Source organism: Rhipicephalus microplus, chromosome 5, assembly GCF_043290135.1.
Source record: "Rhipicephalus microplus isolate Deutch F79 chromosome 5, USDA_Rmic, whole genome shotgun sequence".
NCBI classification, from domain to species: Eukaryota; Metazoa; Arthropoda; class Arachnida; order Ixodida; family Ixodidae; genus Rhipicephalus; species Rhipicephalus microplus.
Genome location: NC_134704.1, coordinates 143,309,376 through 143,330,155, shown reverse-complemented (window position 1 = coordinate 143,330,155; position 20,780 = coordinate 143,309,376). Strand labels below are relative to the sequence as shown.

General features: G+C 44.0%; 1 protein-coding gene across 2 annotated transcripts in view; it reads right to left on the bottom strand.

The window, feature by feature from the left end:
- LOC119174210 (scm-like with four MBT domains protein 2) overlaps positions 1 to 20,780 on the bottom strand; it is a 122,282-nt gene that overhangs the window by 9,655 nt on the left and 91,847 nt on the right. For both annotated transcript variants that reach the window (XM_037425033.2, XM_075896000.1), the window contains exons 17-18: positions 20,593 to 20,747; positions 8,068 to 8,375 (exon numbers count right to left, since the gene is read on the bottom strand). In XM_037425033.2, the coding sequence (XP_037280930.2) occupies positions 8,068 to 8,375; positions 20,593 to 20,747 (463 nt within the window). The remainder of the gene's footprint in view (positions 1 to 8,067; positions 8,376 to 20,592; positions 20,748 to 20,780) is intronic.

Sequence of the window (20,780 nt, the reverse complement as noted above, 5' to 3'; positions counted from 1 at the left end):
CGCGAAGACTTTTTTTTTTAAAGCGGCATCGTGGTGCACTCGAGTTTTTGGAGTCGGCCCTTCTACGCCGTCGATGCTGATGCACTACTAGATGACGAACTCCTCAGCACACGTACGAAGTGCCGCACATGGGAAATACATAGGCAGAAATGGCCGACGCGCCATGCCAATGCACGTAGGGGGCGGCCATTTGGGATTTGCCGATGGCAATAGATTGACCGTAATTTTTTTGTTCGTACTCGATTCTAACGCGCATGCGATTTATGAACTCGCTTAACCGGAAAAAAGGTGCGCGTTAGATTCGAGTAATTACGGTAATTCTTTGTTTCTTATTCTTTTACTGCAATGTTTTTTCCATTTCAATTTCACTTTGGCCTCTTTTTAAAAAAAAATGAGACTAGTAAACATGCTTTAAAGATAGGCTGTCAACTTGTTAGCCAATTAGCAAAAAAAAAAAAAAGAAGTGAACGAAGGGTCTTAAATTTTTTTTTATAGGTGTGAAACTTCCCTACCTCTAATTACACATACAATTAATGTCTTCAGTTTAGAAGATATTGCGCCTTCCTCAGTAAGGTCAACTCTGCAGCTCAGGCCTGCACATTTGCAGTTACTATACACAAATATACAAGAAAGCCTTAAACAAAAGCACAGCCATAGTGCCAAGAAAGGGGAAATACACAACAACCCGTTTGTAGCACGAAGCCACAAGAAAATCCGTGTGGATTTCCGTATGGATTTCTCAGAAAGGAAAGACTCTTAGTTGCTGAAAAATTCATATTGATCAGAGATTCAAACCTGGGACAAATGCTTTTCTGGGGCGGTAGCTTTCCCAGTTGAGCTAACCAGGAAGCTAGCAATAGGAAGTACAAGGGCAAATTCATTGAGAACTCGAACCAAATGGACAAAACTAATGTAAATAAGTTCTGTGGAATTCCGCAAGCTAGTGGAAGGGTGAAGAAAGGAAAAATAGACAACCACCTATTGTAACACGAAACCACAAGAAAATCCGTACATATTCCTAAAGAAAAGAGCGTCTTAGTTACCAAAAAAACCGTCAGATTAGGACACATTTTTCGACAGCTAGGACGCTTTCTTTTTTGAGAAATCCGTAAAGATTTCCTTGCAGCCTCATGCTACGAATAGGTGGTTGTTCTTTTTCCTTTTTTAACCCTTCCACCACCTTGCAAAATTCCACAGAACTTATTTGCATTAGTTGTGTCCATTTGGTTCGAGTTGTTGATGAATTCGCCCTTGCACTTCCAATTGCTAGCTTCCTGGTTAGCTCAACTGGTAAAGTTACCACCCTGGAGAAGCATTGGTTCCAGGTGTGAATCTTGGATCAATATGAATTTTGCAGCAAATAAGTCTTTTCTTTCTGATAAATCCGTACCAATTTCCTAGCGGCTTCATGCTCCAAATAGGTGGCTGTTCTTTCTCCTTTTTTATCCCTTCCACCACCTTGCAAAATTCCACACAACTCATTTGCTTTAGCCATAGCACTAGTTCAGCGGTAGACCACTACAGCTGCCATCCGATAAACGTTAGTGTAATTTTTCGAGCTCTTGTTTCCCCTTTTTTTTATAATCCTTACATTTCAATTACAATCAACCCCTCAAGAATTGCCATAAAAGTGGGACACAATATACTGAAATATCATGCAGCTACTTGAACTGGTGCACTGTAACGTAACTGTGAAGCACACAGATGTTGCTTTACACAAAGGCACAAACATGTTCAAGTGTGTCATCATTATTGTCAGCAAATGGAGTGTGTTCACCATGTCACACGTTCCCCAAGACAAACTTAAAGTCCACAGCAATGTCAAACCCACTCTTTGAACTAAATTCAAAGCTGTGAGCAGCACTGTTGTAGTAACTATTCTTAAAAAAGTCACAGCTTTGCCGCAAAGGCAAAACAATGGACGCAATAGCAACAAATTGGAAAATCGCACACAGAATGGCCAGCAGATCAAAACGTGCCCTGCGTTTCTTCTCACAAATAATGCACACACAAGTAAACATGAGCACAAATAAGCGTCTTAGTTGTTGCTGTGCTGTGTCTGAAAAACACACTCTTTTTGCAAACAGAGACTGTGCAACGACTACAGTGACCTTTGTGAGCCCGTTAACTACAACAGAATCATTCCAGTGAAAGCCAAAGGCCAGCCAAGACGTATGACCCTCCCCACCGCAAGATAGGGACGCACGAGTGAGCATCCGACCACTTCTCTCACTGCGTCACCACTGTGTCGTGACGATGTGGCGACGCGCGCTCATTGCTGCATCTCGCTGGTAATGCTGAAAACACGATAGACCCCCCAGAGATGCCTATCACCAGCGGTAAGCGGTAGATATAAACAACTTGCCATCTGAACGGTGAAGGACTTACTTCTCCGTGGCTCAGTGGTTAATGCCCCGCACTCACGTTTCAGAGGTCCCACGTTCGATTCCACGCACTGAAGTCTTCTTTCGGATTTCTTTTTTTTTTTTTGTTGCGTTTTCATACAAGATACGCATGGATATACAGTGAGTGACGGCGACGCCCACGTCGACGCCGATGCTGGCGGCAAAATCTAGACGAGAGTCTCTATATAATTGCTATCGCAATAGACAGCTCTTGCTAGAGACATCTCCGCACTGGCATTACTAATGCGAGCTGCCATTTCTGTATCACCGGTGCCAGGCTAAACAGACGGCAAAGGCACAATGACTACCGCAAAAACCTAAGTGTAGTCCTAGGCGTATTTCAGGAATAGCAAACCAGGGAAAAATGTTGTCACCCAAATATAGTACGACCAAAATAGAAACCGAAAAAATATACAGTCGAATCTCATTAATTTAAACACGCTTAATTCAAACCTATGGTCAATTCGAACTCGCGCTGTGGTACCGTCAAAGCTATGTGTATTCCGATGGGCGAAAACGCCCTGTAATTCGAACGCGCAAGCACTTGCGATCGTTAATTCGAACATACCGATCTTCGAAAATGCTTTCAGCAACATGCCCCATCTCGCGGCAGTGCCTCCAACATCTGAACGCTACGCGCAAAGAAAAGAAGAAAAGGAAAGAAAGGCTGCAGAACAATGTTGAGTCTCTCTCAAATGCCGATCTGCGACACGCCTGTGCCACGCATCTCCCTTTTCTGTCTCTGCCACGTAGCGACCCTTCTTCTTTCAATGCCACGCACGAAAAGAGAGACAAAAAAAAAACTGTCGCAAAGTGTCAGCTCTTTCTCTAAAGCCGATCTGCAACGCGCCAGTGCCATGCTTGCCCCTTTTCCGTCCCTGCCACGGAGAGACCCATGTTTTTTCAATGCCACGTGCGAAGAGAGAGGGAAAAAAAAGAAAAAGCTGCGGGGAAGTGTTGGTTCTCTCTCAAATGCTAATGTGCTTCTCTTCACGTGGAGACGCTCCTCCTTTATCATCATGTGCTGGCCACGCTCTCGCTGCGGCGCAGAGACGCTGTCGTTGCCGTCGTTTTGAAGACGCTGTCGTTGCCGTCGTTTTCAGAGAGTGTTGGCGCTGGACATTGCTGGGCGCAACTTCTCTTGCCAGGAGAATGCTGAAGTCGAAGTAGAAATGCTTTGCAAACTGCGTGCAATATTGATTGAATCGCTGCAAGGCAAACGTGCGCAGACGCGCATCACCGATTACTTCAATTAATGACGGATGTCGTGTGATTTGTCAATAAATATAAGTCTTGTGAAACTTTCCCCCTTGTGTGTTAGCTCAATGCACATGCGCTACTGCATGGTGAGCCTTCCATTCATTTAGCTTTTATAAAGTCGAACTACTTTTAATTCAAATGAAATTACAGGCGCCTTCGAGTTCGAATTATCAAGATTCGACTGTATATATCACAGCACATACACAAAGTGAATAATGATGATGAGTGGGCGAAGCAGTGGGATTGTTTGGTGTTACCGTAAATCGCCCGTGATGTTGACCACTCATGCATGTAAATGCTTGACAAAGCGGTGTACAGTTATAAACAATGTTTATTGGTCATACCTGGTATGTTGTGTTGAGTTGTGAATTTCGTTTTGCCTTCATTATTACTGCTTCATGGTAGTGGATTTTTTGTTGGTTGTTTCCAGTCATACGAACTGCATCGTAGAGCATATAGAAACGTCATCTGTATACTGCACTAGCCACACATTGTCCACGATCATCATCGTCATCACGTATAGTGGGTACCTTGCATGTCCTGTGCCGTGATGGCAGAAAAATTTGCAGCGTGCCCCAATCACCGCATCGCGCCTCTCGAGCAGCTCATGCCTAGCTTAAGGTGCCAACACAGAACGAAGTCTTGCGCCTGGCGCGCCGGACGCTGGCAGTAGCCGTCACTCTGCTTTAGTCCTGTAGTATAGAGTGGCGAGATACTTCACATTGCTCTGCCTCTTGCTACAAATGTGTTGTCTGGAATTCGCTTGTTCTTCATCATCATCCATGTCATCGTCATAGAGGGATGACGGTGGACATCACTCGACCCGAAGGAGCTTTGCCACTAAAACATTTATTCACACACTTACTCAGCATCGTCCGGCGCACTTTATTCAAAAACTCCGAAGTCACACTTAATCGACGTAGCGCGTTTTAAAACATAGGACAGGGGAAGGGACAGAAGGGAGCGCTTACTTCTAACAAAATTTTATTTCAAAAAGCGTACATATATGCTCATGAAATTCGAAAACAGCAGACAAACAGATGAAAAACCTTCTATTGCCATGCGCTAAAAACTTATGATCTCGAAAACGACAATTCTTTTTCACAATAACCGATAGAAGGATTGCTGACGCAGTTCAGCCCTAAACTACTAATCCTTTCTGCTTCAATAATCTCCCTTTTCACTTTATTTCTGTTTTTTCCTATGATTACCGTACCACGAAAAAGTGGTTTGCAGCCACACGTGCTGCTATGTAGTGCCAAAAAACCATCTGGACCATTTTTTACGTTGCAAGCCTGTTCGCGGAGCCGGTCATTAATACACCTGCCAGTTTGTCCAATGTAGTGTTTACCGCATGAAAGAGGTATCTGATATATTACAAACTGCGCGCATGTGACAAACAGTGTTAAGTGTTTTTTAGAGCATCCCGGTTTTGCATGTGAAACAACTTTCATACACAAGTATGAGAGCTTTTTCGGGGCAGAAAACACCACCTTTACATTGGCCCGCTGTCCAACCTTTTTCAAGTTGTGGGAAATTCCATGCAGATAAGGCACTACGTACGGCCAGATTCTGACGTTTTACTGGCTCAACATGAGGGAGAGCTTGTTGCAAGGACCGAAGCTTCTTGCCTTGGAAATTCGTTGCCTCACAAATCGATTCTTAGTTGTGTAGAGGAGGGCATTGACAAGCTTGGTATCATAGCATTTCGGAATAGTGCTGGTATATCGTCTAGTAACTTTTTAGAACTTTTATCCTTTTATTTGCAATCTACTTTTATTCAATGGAATGGGAAGCCCCACCTTCAAAAGGAGGGCATTTGTATTGGATCATGTATTGCTCCAATCTTAAGTAATTTGTTTTTAGCCAAGCTCGACAGAACCGTTTCCGATGACCTTAGTGACAACCGAATCTTGCGCATCTCTAGATTTGTTGACGACTTCCTTATTCTTGTTGACTGTGACCCCATTTTTTGTGCCCTAGATATCCTCAACCTCATCAAGGAGCGGTTTAGTCCCCTTGTTTTAACCCATGAGTTACCTGTTAATAACACTCTCAGATATTTAGATATCGCTCTCATGTTTCACTTAGACCACATTTGTTGGATGTACAAACCGAGGAGTAACAAACCCTTGCTTCCGTACCATTCCGCTCATACTAAGCTAGTAAAACGAGGCATTGTAAATATTTGCTTTAGTAACGCCTTGCAGAAGTCTTGTCCACATCTGATGGCAGCTAGTTTCAAGGAACAAGCAGAACGACTTCTGGACGCTGGCTACCCCTCTCACGTACAGGTTTCCATCGCGAGAATTCTGGTCAAGAAGCTTCAGTCCTTGCAACAAGCTCTCCCTCATGTTGAGCCAGTAAGAAGTCAGAAGCTGGCCGTAGTGCCTTATCTGCATGAAATTTCCCACAACTTGAAAAAGGTTGGACAGCGGGCCAATGTAAAGGTGGTGTTTTCTGCCCCGAAAAAGCTCTCGTACTTGTGTATGAAAGTTGTTTCACATTCAAAACCGGGGTGCTCTAAAAAGCACTTAACACTGTGTGTCACATGCGCGCAGTTTGTAATCTATCAGATACCTGTTTCATGCGGTAAACACTACATAGGACAAACTGGCAGGTGTATTAATGACCGGCTCCGCGAACACGCTTGCAACATAAAAAATGGTCGAGATGGTTCTTTGGCACTACATTGCAGCACGTGTGGCTGCAAACCACTTTTTCATGGTACGGTAATCATAGGAAAAAACAGAAATAAAGTGACAAGAGAGATTATTGAAGCAGAAAGGATTAGTAGATTAGGGCTGAACTGCGTCAGCAATCCTTCTCTCGGTCTTTGTGAAAAAGAATTGTCATTTTTGAGATCATAAGTTTTTAGCGCATGGCAATAGAGGGTTTTCATCTGTTTGTCTGCTGTTTTCAAATTTCATGAGCATATATATGTACGCTCCTTGAAATAAAACTTTGTTGGAAGTAAGCGCTCCCTCATGTCCCTTCCCCTGTCCTATGTTTTAAAACACGTTACATCGATTAAGTATGTCTTACACCTTTATACTCTAGTCCGAAGTCACAAATATCTTCCCACAGCACCTCCTCTTCAGTGCCATCAAGGCATTTGAAATGGAGCATTTCTTGAAGGCACGACGAGCGAGCACCGCAGGAATGCAGACCCAAGCTTCAGCGATCCATGTGCACAGCAATGCCAAGGAGGCTTCTTGCTGCCATCTGGCAGGAGTGCTGTGGGACCAGCTTCATCTACTCCCTCCCGACCTCCTCCGCTACATATACACGTGCTTTACCTAATCCTGAAACGGTTTATTTAGGCACACAGAAAGCGGCTGCAACCTGGATGAAAACCTGGGGCAACGCGAAGCTCGGCACGCGGAAGTCGTGCAGCATACACATTGCCGAGCATGCAATAAAAGCAATGGAGCCGCAACAATGCTCCATTGCTTCCACACAAAGTCTGTCAGTAACAGATTAACATGGAAAAATGCTCCACTTTTTCAGCCGCCAGAAACTTCTCAGACCGCTGCACACTACGAGGGTTTCCTTCCGTTTGCTTGAACCACAAATTCTTTGCTCGTCTACACCAAACAGCGACCCCACAGAGCAGTTGCCGATAGTTTTGGCAATTTGAAGCCTCTTGCTTTTGAAGGCAGCCAAATACTACTTTTGCGGCCATCACATAACACACAATCATAGCCGTCGTAAAGTACGACCGACACTAGTGTTACTACAGACGTTACCTAATACAGAGGCCTGATAGTGCAATGCGGAAACCGAAACTGCGAATTCTCGGCTGAAGATTCTTACGATCTGCATATAGACCGCAGCCGAAACTTCAAATCATAAAAACTATAAAAAACCTCAAACTATACGCAGGTTCTTACAGTATTTTTCCTGACTTTTTTCAAAACCAGAGTCGTGAATTGAAACCAACAGTAATCGTGGACCACAACTTGTTTTTGCATTGAGGGTAGCACACATGGAGCTGATCAACCATGACCTGTCAATGGTAAGAGTGGTACATGTTCCAGGGACAAGTACAGAGTTCAAGCCTGAGAGCTGAGACAGTTCAGGAGAAAAGAAATAAAAGGGTAAGCCACTGTGGACATCAACGAAACGGAGGCTGAGGTCAAGGAAGCAGGCAACATCAGATCACTCTCGCAGAGGCCACAAAAGAACTTCAAATCGCTGATCATCTAACACCAAAGGCTTGGCATAGCTGTGTTTACCCTACGAGAAAGTAGATCCCGAAGGTTGTCAATCTGAGCCTCCTCACACACACACAAAAAAAAAACATACGAACTCTACTTATGAAATTCTGTGCCTTCTCAGTTTTTTAAGCCTGATGACACCAATACCAGAGATTGTGTAATATGAGGAAAAAGCAACGCACTGCCTGTTGGCAGACTTGGGTGGTCGGCCTGGCGGTCTGCCGGGTGATCTGCCGGCTGGTCTGCCAGGCGGTCTGCCTGGTGGTCTACCAGGTGGTCTGCCAGGTGGTCTGCCAGGTGGTCTGCCAGGTGGTCTGCCAGGTGGTCTGCCAGGCGGCCGATGTCCGATCCGAGTGGCTGGCTGTGGGGCTTGACGATTTGACAGTCGCTCAGACTTCTTCACGGCAGTAGCAGCAACAGCAGAGGTGGCGTTTGTGGCAGGAGGGGAAGTAGTGCTGACTTCCTGGGAAACTGTACTTTGTTCAGGTGCCTGCAGGTGAATTGAACCACTGATTTAAACATAAAATGCAACAAAATTTCACCATGTTGGCTGGTTACAGATCGTCTAAGATATATTCAATCCTGATATGTCACATTCAGATCTATGTTGAACACATTCAGCAAATTTCTTAAGTCTCATACAAAAGTACAGCAATGTATTAAATGTGTTGAACTCCAGTTTAACACATGCGTAAGACATGTGTTGGGCCTTCAGGCGCTTTCGAGCTGCCAACAACCGCTCTTCACTTGAACACCGTCAACATATCGTAACTGTTTTGTTGGAAATGAAGGTCTGAATGACTGACTGATTCATTGATTGAAATACAGATTCTGTACATCACACCCTGCATTAGACTTCACTCCTGCCCTGTCATCCATTCACTCAATGACATAACTGGTACTGTGGACTACAGGGGAATTTACTGATACCGCAGTCGGAAACAAAGCGGAAACAAAGGTCTCACAGCAGAGATTGCTCAGAAATACACCCTCATGTCAATACAATGCTCTGCACAACACATTGTTCGAGTTAGTTACGCTACTCACACAGGTAAAACATTATGCAAAAAATAGGAGGTTTGAAGGTACATACGCTACTCACGGTATTTTAATCACAACACAAAATGGCCCCAGTCGATGCAACTCTGACTGAAGAATGTGAAAGTTCATAGTAGAGCTGTGGGAACACCCAAACTTTGGGTGCGAAGCGAATTCAAATATGGAAGTTTGAGTGAGTGTGGATTGAATAAAATATTTTTTAAACATTTCTCAGACATTTTCTAAATTTTACTTTTCAAAGTATCTAAGCGTACTTTTATGAGACGGCAACACGAAAGCGCCTGTTTTGGCTAAGTTGGTGAAAAGCTGAAGTAGTGTTTCATGGCAGTCTCATCAAGAACTAGGCAATGCAGAAAATGAATTGCCTTTAAGTACAAAATTTGGTGCAACCAAAGTGTCGGCAACAACATGTAAAAGGCAATGATGCTATTTCCTCAGTCTCTCCCACTCTTTCAACTTACGGGGAAGTCCAACCGACAAGGCACGCAACGGCGTGCTTCCTTCGAGTACAGGGTTCCAAATCTGCCTCATAGGCGTCAATATATAAAAACATCTGCAATGAACACTTTGCAATATAGTGAGTGCCCCCTTGCATACACTTCAAAAACACCTGTAAGTTGGCTTTCCCGCAGCAAAATTTTCAACCGGAAGCCTTGTTCCCGGACTACTTTTCCGGCTCTGAAGACGTTCACTTCTCCACATTCAAGTGAAGGTGCAGAAGCACCACAAAGACTTTTCAAAGCACTTTGCAAGAATGTCACGCCTTATTGTATGTTCCCTGTGTGCAACAAGACAAGGAGAAAACGAAATAAAGGAAAAGCAGGGGTATATGGTGAATGGAAAAAGTAGTTTGCAGACTAGCCTGTCGTTGAGGCAACCTGGTTGAAAACAAACTTGCTCGCGCATGTGCAGTAACTATTTTGCAGACTGTCCATTCCAGATACTAAAAAATCTTTGGCATCCAATTTTTCAGACTTTCTGCCCAAATTTCAGGTTCAGAATAGCATCGATTCAGCTCCCCCCTCTGCCGCCTCAATCATCTCCATGTTGTAGTTAGCGTTTTCAGGAGTCATTACATTTGCGACCGTTACAGAGCCTGAAAGGCAGTTTTGCTGCGATAAGAGAGTGTAATGGGGTGAAGCATATTAATGATTTGAAGGGGCTTCTGCTAATTGAGCACTGATTGTATTTGTCATCGGGAAGTTCGAATACTTCGACTAGTACAACTCCAGTGCGAATTTAATGGAATAGCATTTTGAATGTTGAAATATTCACACCCCTAGTTCATAGCTTGAACACTAATAACTAAAGTACCAGCTGTTAACGCTGCCAAACCAGAGCATCACCGCCATACACTCATGCACGTGTCTTGTCAAATTCTCTGCCTCATATACCACAACTAAACCACCTAAACAGCTGAACTAAGGTTTCACATTAAGTAATACAGGAATTATCAATCAACCTTATAAGTGACCACACATTTCAACCACAGAGAGAGTTTGTGCAGTTTTCATGTATGCATGAGCTGCGAAAGGAAAGCTTAGATGCACGGTGTACAGACGCAACACTCAGCTTCATTGGTGCAAAACTGCTTTGACCAAAAGTGGAACAGCGCAAGTCATGGAATTCCGTGACAGTACGAAAAATAATTTCTCAAGTGAAGTATGACAGTACAAAAAATAATTTCTCAAGAGAGGTAATGACCTGGTTGATGGGTGCCTCGTCAACACAATATCAATTGCAAATGCAGCCAAAGGGGAAACAGGTACAGGGGTGCAACAGTGTACATGGCCGTCCACTTTTAGTACGAACACCGCGCCGCGTGGCTGCGCTCTGCGGGGCAACAGTGCACCAGGCCGCGCGTCGAAAGTTATCGACACAGGCACACAAGAGCATGAAGGCGGGGCTTTGTTTAGATGAAAAGCGCGGGAGCGCACCATGCCTGTTTGCCGTGAAGCAAACTCAAAGCACCTAAGAAACCACGAATGTTGCAGGAACGCGGGCTTACCTCAGCACAACGTGTTGTGTAGTTACGGTATTTGAGACGTGGGTGATTCCTGTGTTTTCAGTGCCAGAATACTGGTTTAATGTATACATTGTTGCAAACTCTAGAGTATTGGCCTTGTTTGGTTTGTGGTGCTTTAGTCCGTGAAAGAATTTCGCCAGAGCGGTGCTCTGAGAAGTTTCTACTACCAAAAATAGTTACCGTGGCCTGAAATGACGTGCGCAAGCGTGTTTCTGCTTTTCTGCCGCATTTAAACACGGCACATGCTGCCGCTATCAAGCTTGTAGTTTCTGACTAATTTTAGCTGAGATTTCGATGACTAAGGCTCCGCAGCAGGGCATGCTAACGGCTCTACACTCTCTGCAGGTATCGAGATTCATAAATCTAAAACATTTGTTTTTGCATGCTTTTTCTGAAGCATTGAAATGCTCTACAGTTCAGCGTGTGTAAAGAAGTTTGCAGGCAGTAGGATACCAAGTTGTGTGCTGCGTTTCCCAAAGTTAGCAACTATCAGTAGCTGGTAGGTTCCCCTCCAGCTCCAATAACCGCATTCATTCTATTGGGGAGGCTGCTGTATATGAACGGACAAAGGTTGGTGTTGGCCTTGATTTGCTCCCACTACTCTTGGACAATGGCCCAAAGCGCGTCGACTGAGACAGCACGGAGTTGGTGGGCCAGCGAAGCTACATGTTCCCTCACACATTTTCAATGATGTTTAAGTCAGGTAACTGTGGAGGCCTTTCAAGAACTGCCACGGTGCGACTCTCTAAATACGGAGCAACGTTTTTTTATTTATGTGTGTGGAGCTATCATGCTGCAGAATGAAATCGTTCTCTGGGAATGGTCTCCCAACGAGATATGGGAGCAGCACGCCGTCTAAAGTCCACACTAGGCGTCTGCTGTGAAAAGATTTTCAATTCTGACAAGGGGTCCCAGCCTTTAAGCGGTAACGGCATGATGTTAGGCCAGCCAGTCAAAATACTCTCAGTAAAACAATGTCTTGTGACTTCCGTATAAAGCTTGATCATACAGACCGAGCAGATAGCTTGAGAATCCTGTGCAACCCTGTATCCTTATCACCAGGAGATAAGATTGTGTGATACCCATTCTACAGGAACTGCAATAAACCCGCTCAGGGTGATTTTGGATGGCGAGAGTGACGGCCCAGTGAAACTTTCTGGCCAAGCTTTTTTTTTGCGCATGTACAGACGGACAAGGCAAAAAAAAAAGTGATCCAGACACTGCAGATGCTAGCGCCGCTTCATCAATTTCCCTTTTTGTGTTACATTGTGTGACTTGGGTTTTGGTAGACAGCCAGCTACTTCAGCAGGGGCCCCCAAAAATATTGTAGGATATGGGTCAAAAATATGCTGAGGTTAAACTTATGGCAAAGTCTCGTAAGACAGTCACCAAAAAAGACCCCATATATGCATGCGCTTTCTGTGCCATGTACGCCTTGTCGGCTGAGTGTATGGAAGAATGAAATTAAATCAGAAGTATAGGGTACTTAAGTACAAAGGAGGAGGTGAAGAATGTCAACGCACAGACATAGTACTTGGAATTTTATCACAAATTGAGAACTTATTATTTGTCGCATTCCTTGTTTTTGGCTAAGGGGTAGTAAAGAGAAGACTCTGGAAGATGTGAACCTCAAAAAAAAAGAAGAAGAAGCTGTTTTCCAACGGTCAGGCATTTAAGTAGTGACCACAGCATCTTTATGCGAGCAGGTATATTGCTATACATCATGTGTTTAAGCAGAAGGACACGTACAAGGTTGTGAAAAAGAGTGGGGCCCCTGTTTCCCAATAAAAGGTTAGACGGGTGGAGAATACGAAGCTATTCGTATAACAAGACAGCAGAAAGAAGAGGTTCAATGCAGGTCTGCAGAGAGTAGGGCGATTGCGCCCGAATGCTACTATAAACGCCCCCATGTAACGTGATATCCATACTTTCCAAAAAAAGAAAAATGACCTCAAGACCAACATCACGGGATGGCTATGCAGTTGGTGTTGCTATATTTCTTGGACAGGAAATGAAACAGTGCCAGCACACACATAATTTTAAGTCACAGCAAATATTTCGCAGTAGTAGAAACTTCCCAGACCACCGCTCAGCTGTGAAATTTTTCACAGATTGAAACGCCACAAACCAAACAAGACCAATGCTCTAGAGTTTACAACAATGTATAAATTAAACTGGTATTCTGGTATTGAAACAAGAGGGGTCACCCACGTCAAAAATACCGCGACTATTCAACACCTTGCGCTGAGCTAAGCCCGCTTTTCTGCAATGTTCATGGTTTCTCAGGTGCTTTAAGTTTGCTTCACGGCAAAACAGGCACGGCATGCTCCCGCGCTTTAATCGAAATGAAGCCCCGCCTCCTCGCTCTTGTGTGCCTGTGTCGATAAGCTTCGACATGCGGCTGCACCGCTAGCCCTGGCGCAGTGTTTGTGCTAAGAGTGGACGACTCTGTACATGGGCTCGGGAGCAGATTTAGGAGCAGGGAAAACTGCCTTTTCTAGCAAATTTTCACAATCCTGAAAAACGTTTCGGAGCAGACTTGGAGCGGCCAGAAAGGCTTCTTCGAGCAAGTCGTAGCAGTTAGAATGTTCAGAGCAGATGTCATGCCATTTCACAGCACATGTGAAGCAACATTTGACTAACGCTGCATTTTTTTTTTTTTTTCAAACTGAAGCTAAGTTGTGCAAAGGCCTTATTATTGTGAGAGCAATATAGAACCTCTAAATGGGTTTTGGCTGTCACTGTTGTCATCATGTTCAGTATAAAGTCCGAATTGGTAACATTCACCCGCCTTCGCCCGTGCGCATGTACCTGTGGGTAAACGCATGCAGGTGGGGGCGACGGACATGGCTGAAGAAGAAATATAAAGAGCCGGCCTGTCCCTGTTTCTCGAACAGCGCATGCAATAACATCACCCCGCTCAGGAGGCTTGCCATCGAAGCCGAGAGGAAAAGCTCCGCCCGTCTTGAATGAGCATGAACAGGTGGGTCACTTGGGTAGCAACTGTGAACTCTGCTTCTAAAAGCACAAGCACGCATGCTAGCTCGGCAGGTGGCTGCATTAACGGTAGACTCCCTTCAAGATGAAATCCAAGGAACCATGATCATTTGTTCGTCTTATCAAGAGTTGATCTTGACAAAAGTGCTGCCAAAAACCAAATGCTAACATGCCAAGTACACCCAAATATGTTGCTACAAAATAATGAAGTGTACTTATAATGGGAGAAAAGAATCAAGAAAAAGCATTTATTTGGCTCAGCTAGATAAAAACTATGCATTCAAGTAGAGTATTTAGACTAATGAAACGAGTACTTGATATCGCATGTTCATAATAAATATGCTCATAAATAAATTGCTACCACAAAACTGTAGCACGACCCTATTTTAACGATTAGGAAAAGATAAAAAGGGAGAGACAGGCACAATTATCTTTCAAAAAATGGAAAATTTATTCTTCTGGCTGTTTAGCTTCTGAGGGGCCGTTCTAATGGCTTTGCTATCACTTTATAATATGCTTCCATAGTATACCACTACCTTGACAAAGCCAATATACGCTAAGCTGCTCATAAAAGTTTGCAAGGTTTTTTTTTTTTTTTTTTCAAGGTTCAGATATTTTCTCATTTTCAGCCTGCAGTAACTTTTCCTGAACGACATGCAGCTGAAGATCTCCGTTTATGCTACTCACAATCGCAAGCCTCAGGCACACGAAAAAGACATGACGCAGCTACATTTAGGGCGCAAAATGGCCTTCCTTCGTCATGCACCTTCGTAATGAAAATGGCGCATCACAATTTACTGCATTTATATTAATAGTTTTTATATTAATATTAATATTTGTATTAATATCAATAGTATTTATATTAACATTAATTAAATGTTAATTTATATTTATATTATATCCTGATTTATATTAATAGCATAGTCAATGGTATTACCTCTCACATTAAGTTATTCGCAGATGATTGCGTAGTGTTTAGAGTGATTAAATCGCACAAGGATGCTGAAATTGTGCAGCATGATTTGTACCGAATATCAACGTGGTGCCAAAAATGAAAAATGAGTCTAATTGTCCGTAAATGTTGCTGTGTATCATTCACCAACCGGATTAGTAAACTAGACACAACATACGAAATAAATAATTCAATAATCAGCAATGAATCCTATTATAAGTACCTGGGCGTCTATTTTTTCGATAATTTCAAGTGGAATAAACACATTGACATAACTGTGACCAAGGCAGGCCGGATGCTATACTTCATACGCAGAAATTTTAGGCAAGCTTCACAGACCGTGAAACAAACCCTTTATCTCATGTATGTAAGACCTATTTTAGAGTATGCTTGCGTAATCTGGGATCCCCATCAGCAATACTTGATTGACGCATTGGTAAAAGTTCAAAACCAAGCAGCCAGATTTTTAGCAACAACTATAATTCCTTTGCAAGCATCACAGAAATGAAACGAGCATTGAAATGGGAGACACTGATGGTAAGGAGGCAGAAACTCACGCTAAAATTTCTTCATTGTATATATTATAATGGAAATGCCCTTAGCCCTCTTAATTATCTGCTCACACCAACGTACGTCTCTAATCGTCAAGACAATTCACGAAAAATATTAGAATACCGTTACAAAACCCACTCTTTCGGTAGTTCTTTTTTCGTAAAAACAATACAGGAATGGAACCGTCTACCGGATGATCTCGTCAATGAAACTGATAATGAATCCTTTTTTCTTCATTGTAACAACTCCTACAATATCACTGCCACTAAGAATGGTTTGCTGTCTCGAAGCGACGTTGTTTCACTGTGACGTTGTTTTCACTCACCAATATTTGAGTGTTTTTTTTCTCTTAAAATATTTTGAGTGCTGTTTTATTTGTTGAATCTATTGTTTTGTTTGAAAACTGTGTAGTCAAATTATTATGTGTACCTCCCCTACGTAATGCCTCACAGCGATGTAGGTGAAATGTAAATAAAATAAAAATTTCGCTGGGAACAGATACGACGCATACAGGCCCTATGCAAAATAATACAAACTGACCACACGTGCTCAGGCACCAATGTGTGACGGTGATGACAATGCATTCGACTCCTCTGATGGGAGTGCTAGAGCCACATAAGTTGTTTTGGTTTAATGCTATTATAATGCACAAAAAAACCTTTGTTCCTGTTATCACTTTCATTAGGCTTTTTTCGCCCCCCCCCCCCTTTCTTTTGCATGTTTCTATTAAGCCAAGCTTTTTTGCATTGTTCTATTCTCCACTGTACTCCAGTTTGGGAACTGAAGAACACGAGAAAAATACAAAAGAATAAACACTTTTTGTTGCTGATAAAGCCTGCCCTTTCTCCACCTACAGACTATGGGTGAGGGAGATATCAGCTTTATGCGCTGCCCTTTTCCACTTATCTCGATTTCTCCCTCTATGTTGCAATTCGCTTGATGAATGACAATACACGCGAGTGCTCGGAGCCTTGATGAGATGAGAAATGCTGTATACCTGTCTTTACTACGCTGTTCCAGGAGTAAGACACCACCCTAGTTTTGAGCACTGTTACCATCATCCTTCGTTTCTCTTCTGAATGCTGCCATGAAGTTATAAAAGGAATCAGTTTCACCTTAAGCATTCAGCAATGAATAGGACAGCAATAAATTATAATGTTATACAAAATAATGCTGACAGCTAACTTTTTTTATCTGCTATCGCATGACTCTACCAAACGTCGGTGTAAGAGAATACGGCCGCTTCAGAGAGAGATGCCCTTTCCGTACAGTCTCTTCGCGGCGAAAATGCAGCAGGTCGAAGGGTTTGCAAACTACAGTAAAAGCTGCCTATAGCAAACCTCCATACAATGAATTCCTCGACATTACAAAGTTTTTCTATTCCCCGTCATTACTACATCTAAGCACATGTGCATGCAACTTCTTATGTAATGGAGTTGCAGCTGGAGACACCCTTGATATAACGATTTTTCGCTGCCATCAACCTAGGTATTTTGCCCCGAACATTGTCATTTCGGCTCAACGCATTCAACTTCTGTAGTTGCCCCACCAACGACGAAGCATGAAATGGCAGTCGCACGCACATGGTCCTTAAAGCACCTACTAATGTGAGGCGAGAGCGAGGTCGTGTCGTTGGTGCACAAGGGTGAGCTCAAAGCAAATGCCCACGAGCCAGTGTTGCGGCCATTCATGCCACCATGAGCACATGCACAAATCTGAACTGCACTTCATTAACGTGACACCACAACAAGAAAAAAAAATGTTCTCAAGAGTTATCAGAGTTCATGCCACATATGGAGAGCACCACATTTACGATGCCATACGCGCATGCATAGTTTCACTGCACGCACATGGAGTGGCCCCCAACGATATTCAGATTTGCTTTCTTTCTTTTGTTACAAAGATGATTGTGTCATCACTGTCGAGGAGATGTCAGATTAGGTGCCAGTAAATACTGTCCGAGACCGCGGTGACAACGATGGCTCTTCGGAGGTCGACTCATCATGCAGTTTGCTGTCTTGTGCCCAGCCATGAGTTTGCTAGACCGTGGACTTCAGGGTTGTCTCCGGAAACGCGACGGGCGCGTTGACAGATCCATTCTCGGAGGCCACGGCTACACGATGACACAACAGTGTTGGACTGATGTCCTACGAATGTTCAATAAAGGCAAAAAAATTTTAGATAAGCTTCACCGCACGAGCGATGCAATGAATGCGTTAGAAACAAATGGTAATGTTATATGTACTAAGTGAGGCTGGCAGCTAACTCTTTTGGATCCGTTATCATGTAACTCTACAAAACGCTGGTGGAAAAGAATATGGCTGCTCCAGAGAGAAATACTCCTTCCGCACAGTCCCTTCAGGTTAACAGCACAGTATGTAGAAGGGTATACAAGCTGTGCGCTAATGCTTGCTGGAACAGCGCGTGCACCAGCAATCAAGACCATGGCTTTGTAGTCAAGCTTCACAGTTGGCACTTGAGCGACCTCTCCTCCCGGCATCGTTTCCCACTGGTAAGACAGGTGGCGCATTTCTTTTCTGTTTGAGCATTCGACGACAGGTCTTACACACAGAAGATGTTACCGGGTACATACTCCGAGCAACCGATATGGGCCGGCTCGTTTGATCTCTGCTTTATGCAGCAGCGCTCCTAGCCCCCGCACACGCGCTGTTACTCCCGGGTAGAAGTTACGATGCGAGGGCTGATGTCATCAATTTATACTTTATATAGAACATGATAGCAAAAACTCATTGAGAGTGTCCATATAAATTGCTATAATACAATTTACTAGCGGTGAATAAGTACATTGAGTGAACTCTGCCTTCAGTTCCCCTTTTGTTTAATTCATGCTTTTTTTTTATTTACGAGCTGTAACTGCACAAAACAAAAACCTGTTAAGGATGATTTCGAGGGGTACCGTAATTACTCGAATCTAACGCGCACCTTTTTTCCGGTTAAGCGAGTTCATAAATCGAATGCGCGTTAGAATCGAGTACAAAAAAAAAAATTACGGTCAATCTATTGCCATCGGCAAATCCCAAATGGCCGCCCCCTACGTGCATTGGCATGGCGCGTCGGCCATTTCTGCCTATGTATTTCCCATGTGCGGCACTTCGTACGTGTGCTGAGGAGTTCGTCATCTAGTAGTGCATTAGCATCGACGGCGTGAAAGGGCCGACTCCAAAAACTCGAGTGCACCACGATGCCGCTTTTAAAAGAAAAGTCATCGCGTGTGCAAAAACGGACGGAAATCGGGCCGCATAGCGGTCGTTCGGAGTTCCCGAAACGTGCGTGCGGGACCGGCGGAAACAAAAGCAGAAGATTGTCGACAGCAAAGCTTCACGCAAAGGCTTCAGTGGACCACAGCAGGGTCGGCTTCCGCAAGTTAAAGAGCTGCTCGGCGAGTATGTGCTTGAGCAGCAGGCGGCACAGCGGCCCGTGACGACAGAACTGCTCCAAGTGCAGGCTACGCAATTAGTCTTAGAAAAAGGTCTAATGCGGAGCCAGTTAAAGCGAGCAGGTGCTGGCTAATTAACTTTATGAAGAGGAAAGGCTTTTCCCTCCGAAGGGGAACATGCATATACGAAAAGTTTTTCGGAGGAGTACGATGAAAAGCTTCACAGTTTTCAGAGGTTCGTCCTAAACTTGCGGCGCAACAACGGCTACCTGCTTGGGCAAATCGGGAATGCCGATCAGACGCCTCTTCACTTCGACATGCCTGGCACCACAACCGTCGAGAAGAAGGGGGCGAAGCAAGTTCGCATGCTGACATCGGTCCACGGTAAAACTACAGTGACGGCAATGCTCTGTTACACGTCAGATGGGCACAAGCTTCGCCCGTACCTCATATTTAAATGGAAGACGCTCCCGAAAGGAGTCGTTTTTTTCGAGTGGTGTGATCGTGTGGGCCAGCGAGAAAAATGGGTGCGCGTTGCAATCGATGTCTTACGTTTTTTTTTTTTCGCGGTGGCAATCGGGTGCGTGTTACAATCGAGGGCGCGGTAGAATCGAGTAAATATGGTATTTGTCAATTTCGTTATACCCAGTTTTAACTGTATATACACCCTGATGCCCGTTGAGTTAGCATGCACGCCACCAATAGTGACCGAATCCTTACGATTAAAGTTCACACTTGCTGCTCGAGCGATCACTGCCTTGACAAAACCTAATGTAGAGCCATTTCAATGAAACCAAGAACATGATGTTTTAGCCTCACTCTGTGGCATGGGGCTTGGTGGTTGTCTTATGTTGCAAATGAATTTGAGCGCTGCTGTGCCTTACAGCGGTAATAAGTTTATTGCGACAAGGGTGGTTTTGTGCAGGTAAACTAGTGTGGATACAATGTGCAGCTGTTCCACTGCTGCATATACACAACCATGCATCGTGTCAATAAGGCACAGGGACAACTGCTGTAGCTGATCGGGCGTAACAGAACAAGGAACAATCAACATGCACAAGTTCGTTCCAGCTGTACATCCCAGCCTTGGCTCCTATAAAAATAGTTTATCCCACCTTTGACAACAAGGTGCACACAGTTGTAGTGTGCCTTTCATGAGTAACAGGGCCTCATCGGGTGCTCTGCATCAAAGCTTCCTTATTGTGCATCCTTTCACAAATACTTGCTTGAGTGACAGAAGATGCAGCACATAAACAAATATTTTTTTTCTCAAACAATCAAGCCAAAAGATTTAACAGTGTGGCCTTCGCACAACAATGTGAGGTAGCGAGACGTTAGGGTCCAGAAGGTTAGGTCAAAGTAGGTTTGGTTATGTAAGGCACCAAGAAAGAAATTGTACAGTACTTGGCGATCGAAACTTAACATCCAATTTTTTAGTAATTTGACTCATGCGAGCGATTTCTAAAGACAACCACGTCACATCGCAATAAATATTGTCTCTAAATATAGTGTTGGCTTTAAACTAGACGTTCGAGTCAAAATCACGCCAATATGACTACAATAAAGATGGGTAAAACGCAGGTGCCTGCTTTACTTAGACCTAACTTGTCCTGTTTCAATCTGCGAGTACTGCACACGGCATTAAAGCAGTGTCAAATGAGCTCAGAAAGAATGTTCCCATAGTAAGCTATCACTCAGACGACATATTGCTAAAGTCAACCCACCGTGACATCAAGCCGGCTCTTCTTTGGCTCGGAGGGCTCGCCCGTGGACCCGCTGGACGAGGCATTGGCTCCAGATGCAGGACTCTCGGACCGTGCCTGCTTCGCCTTGCGCATGGCCATCTGCCGCTTGTGTCGCTTGCGCACGAAGTGGTAGGCTGCGCACACAGCAAGCATGACGTGGTGTAGCC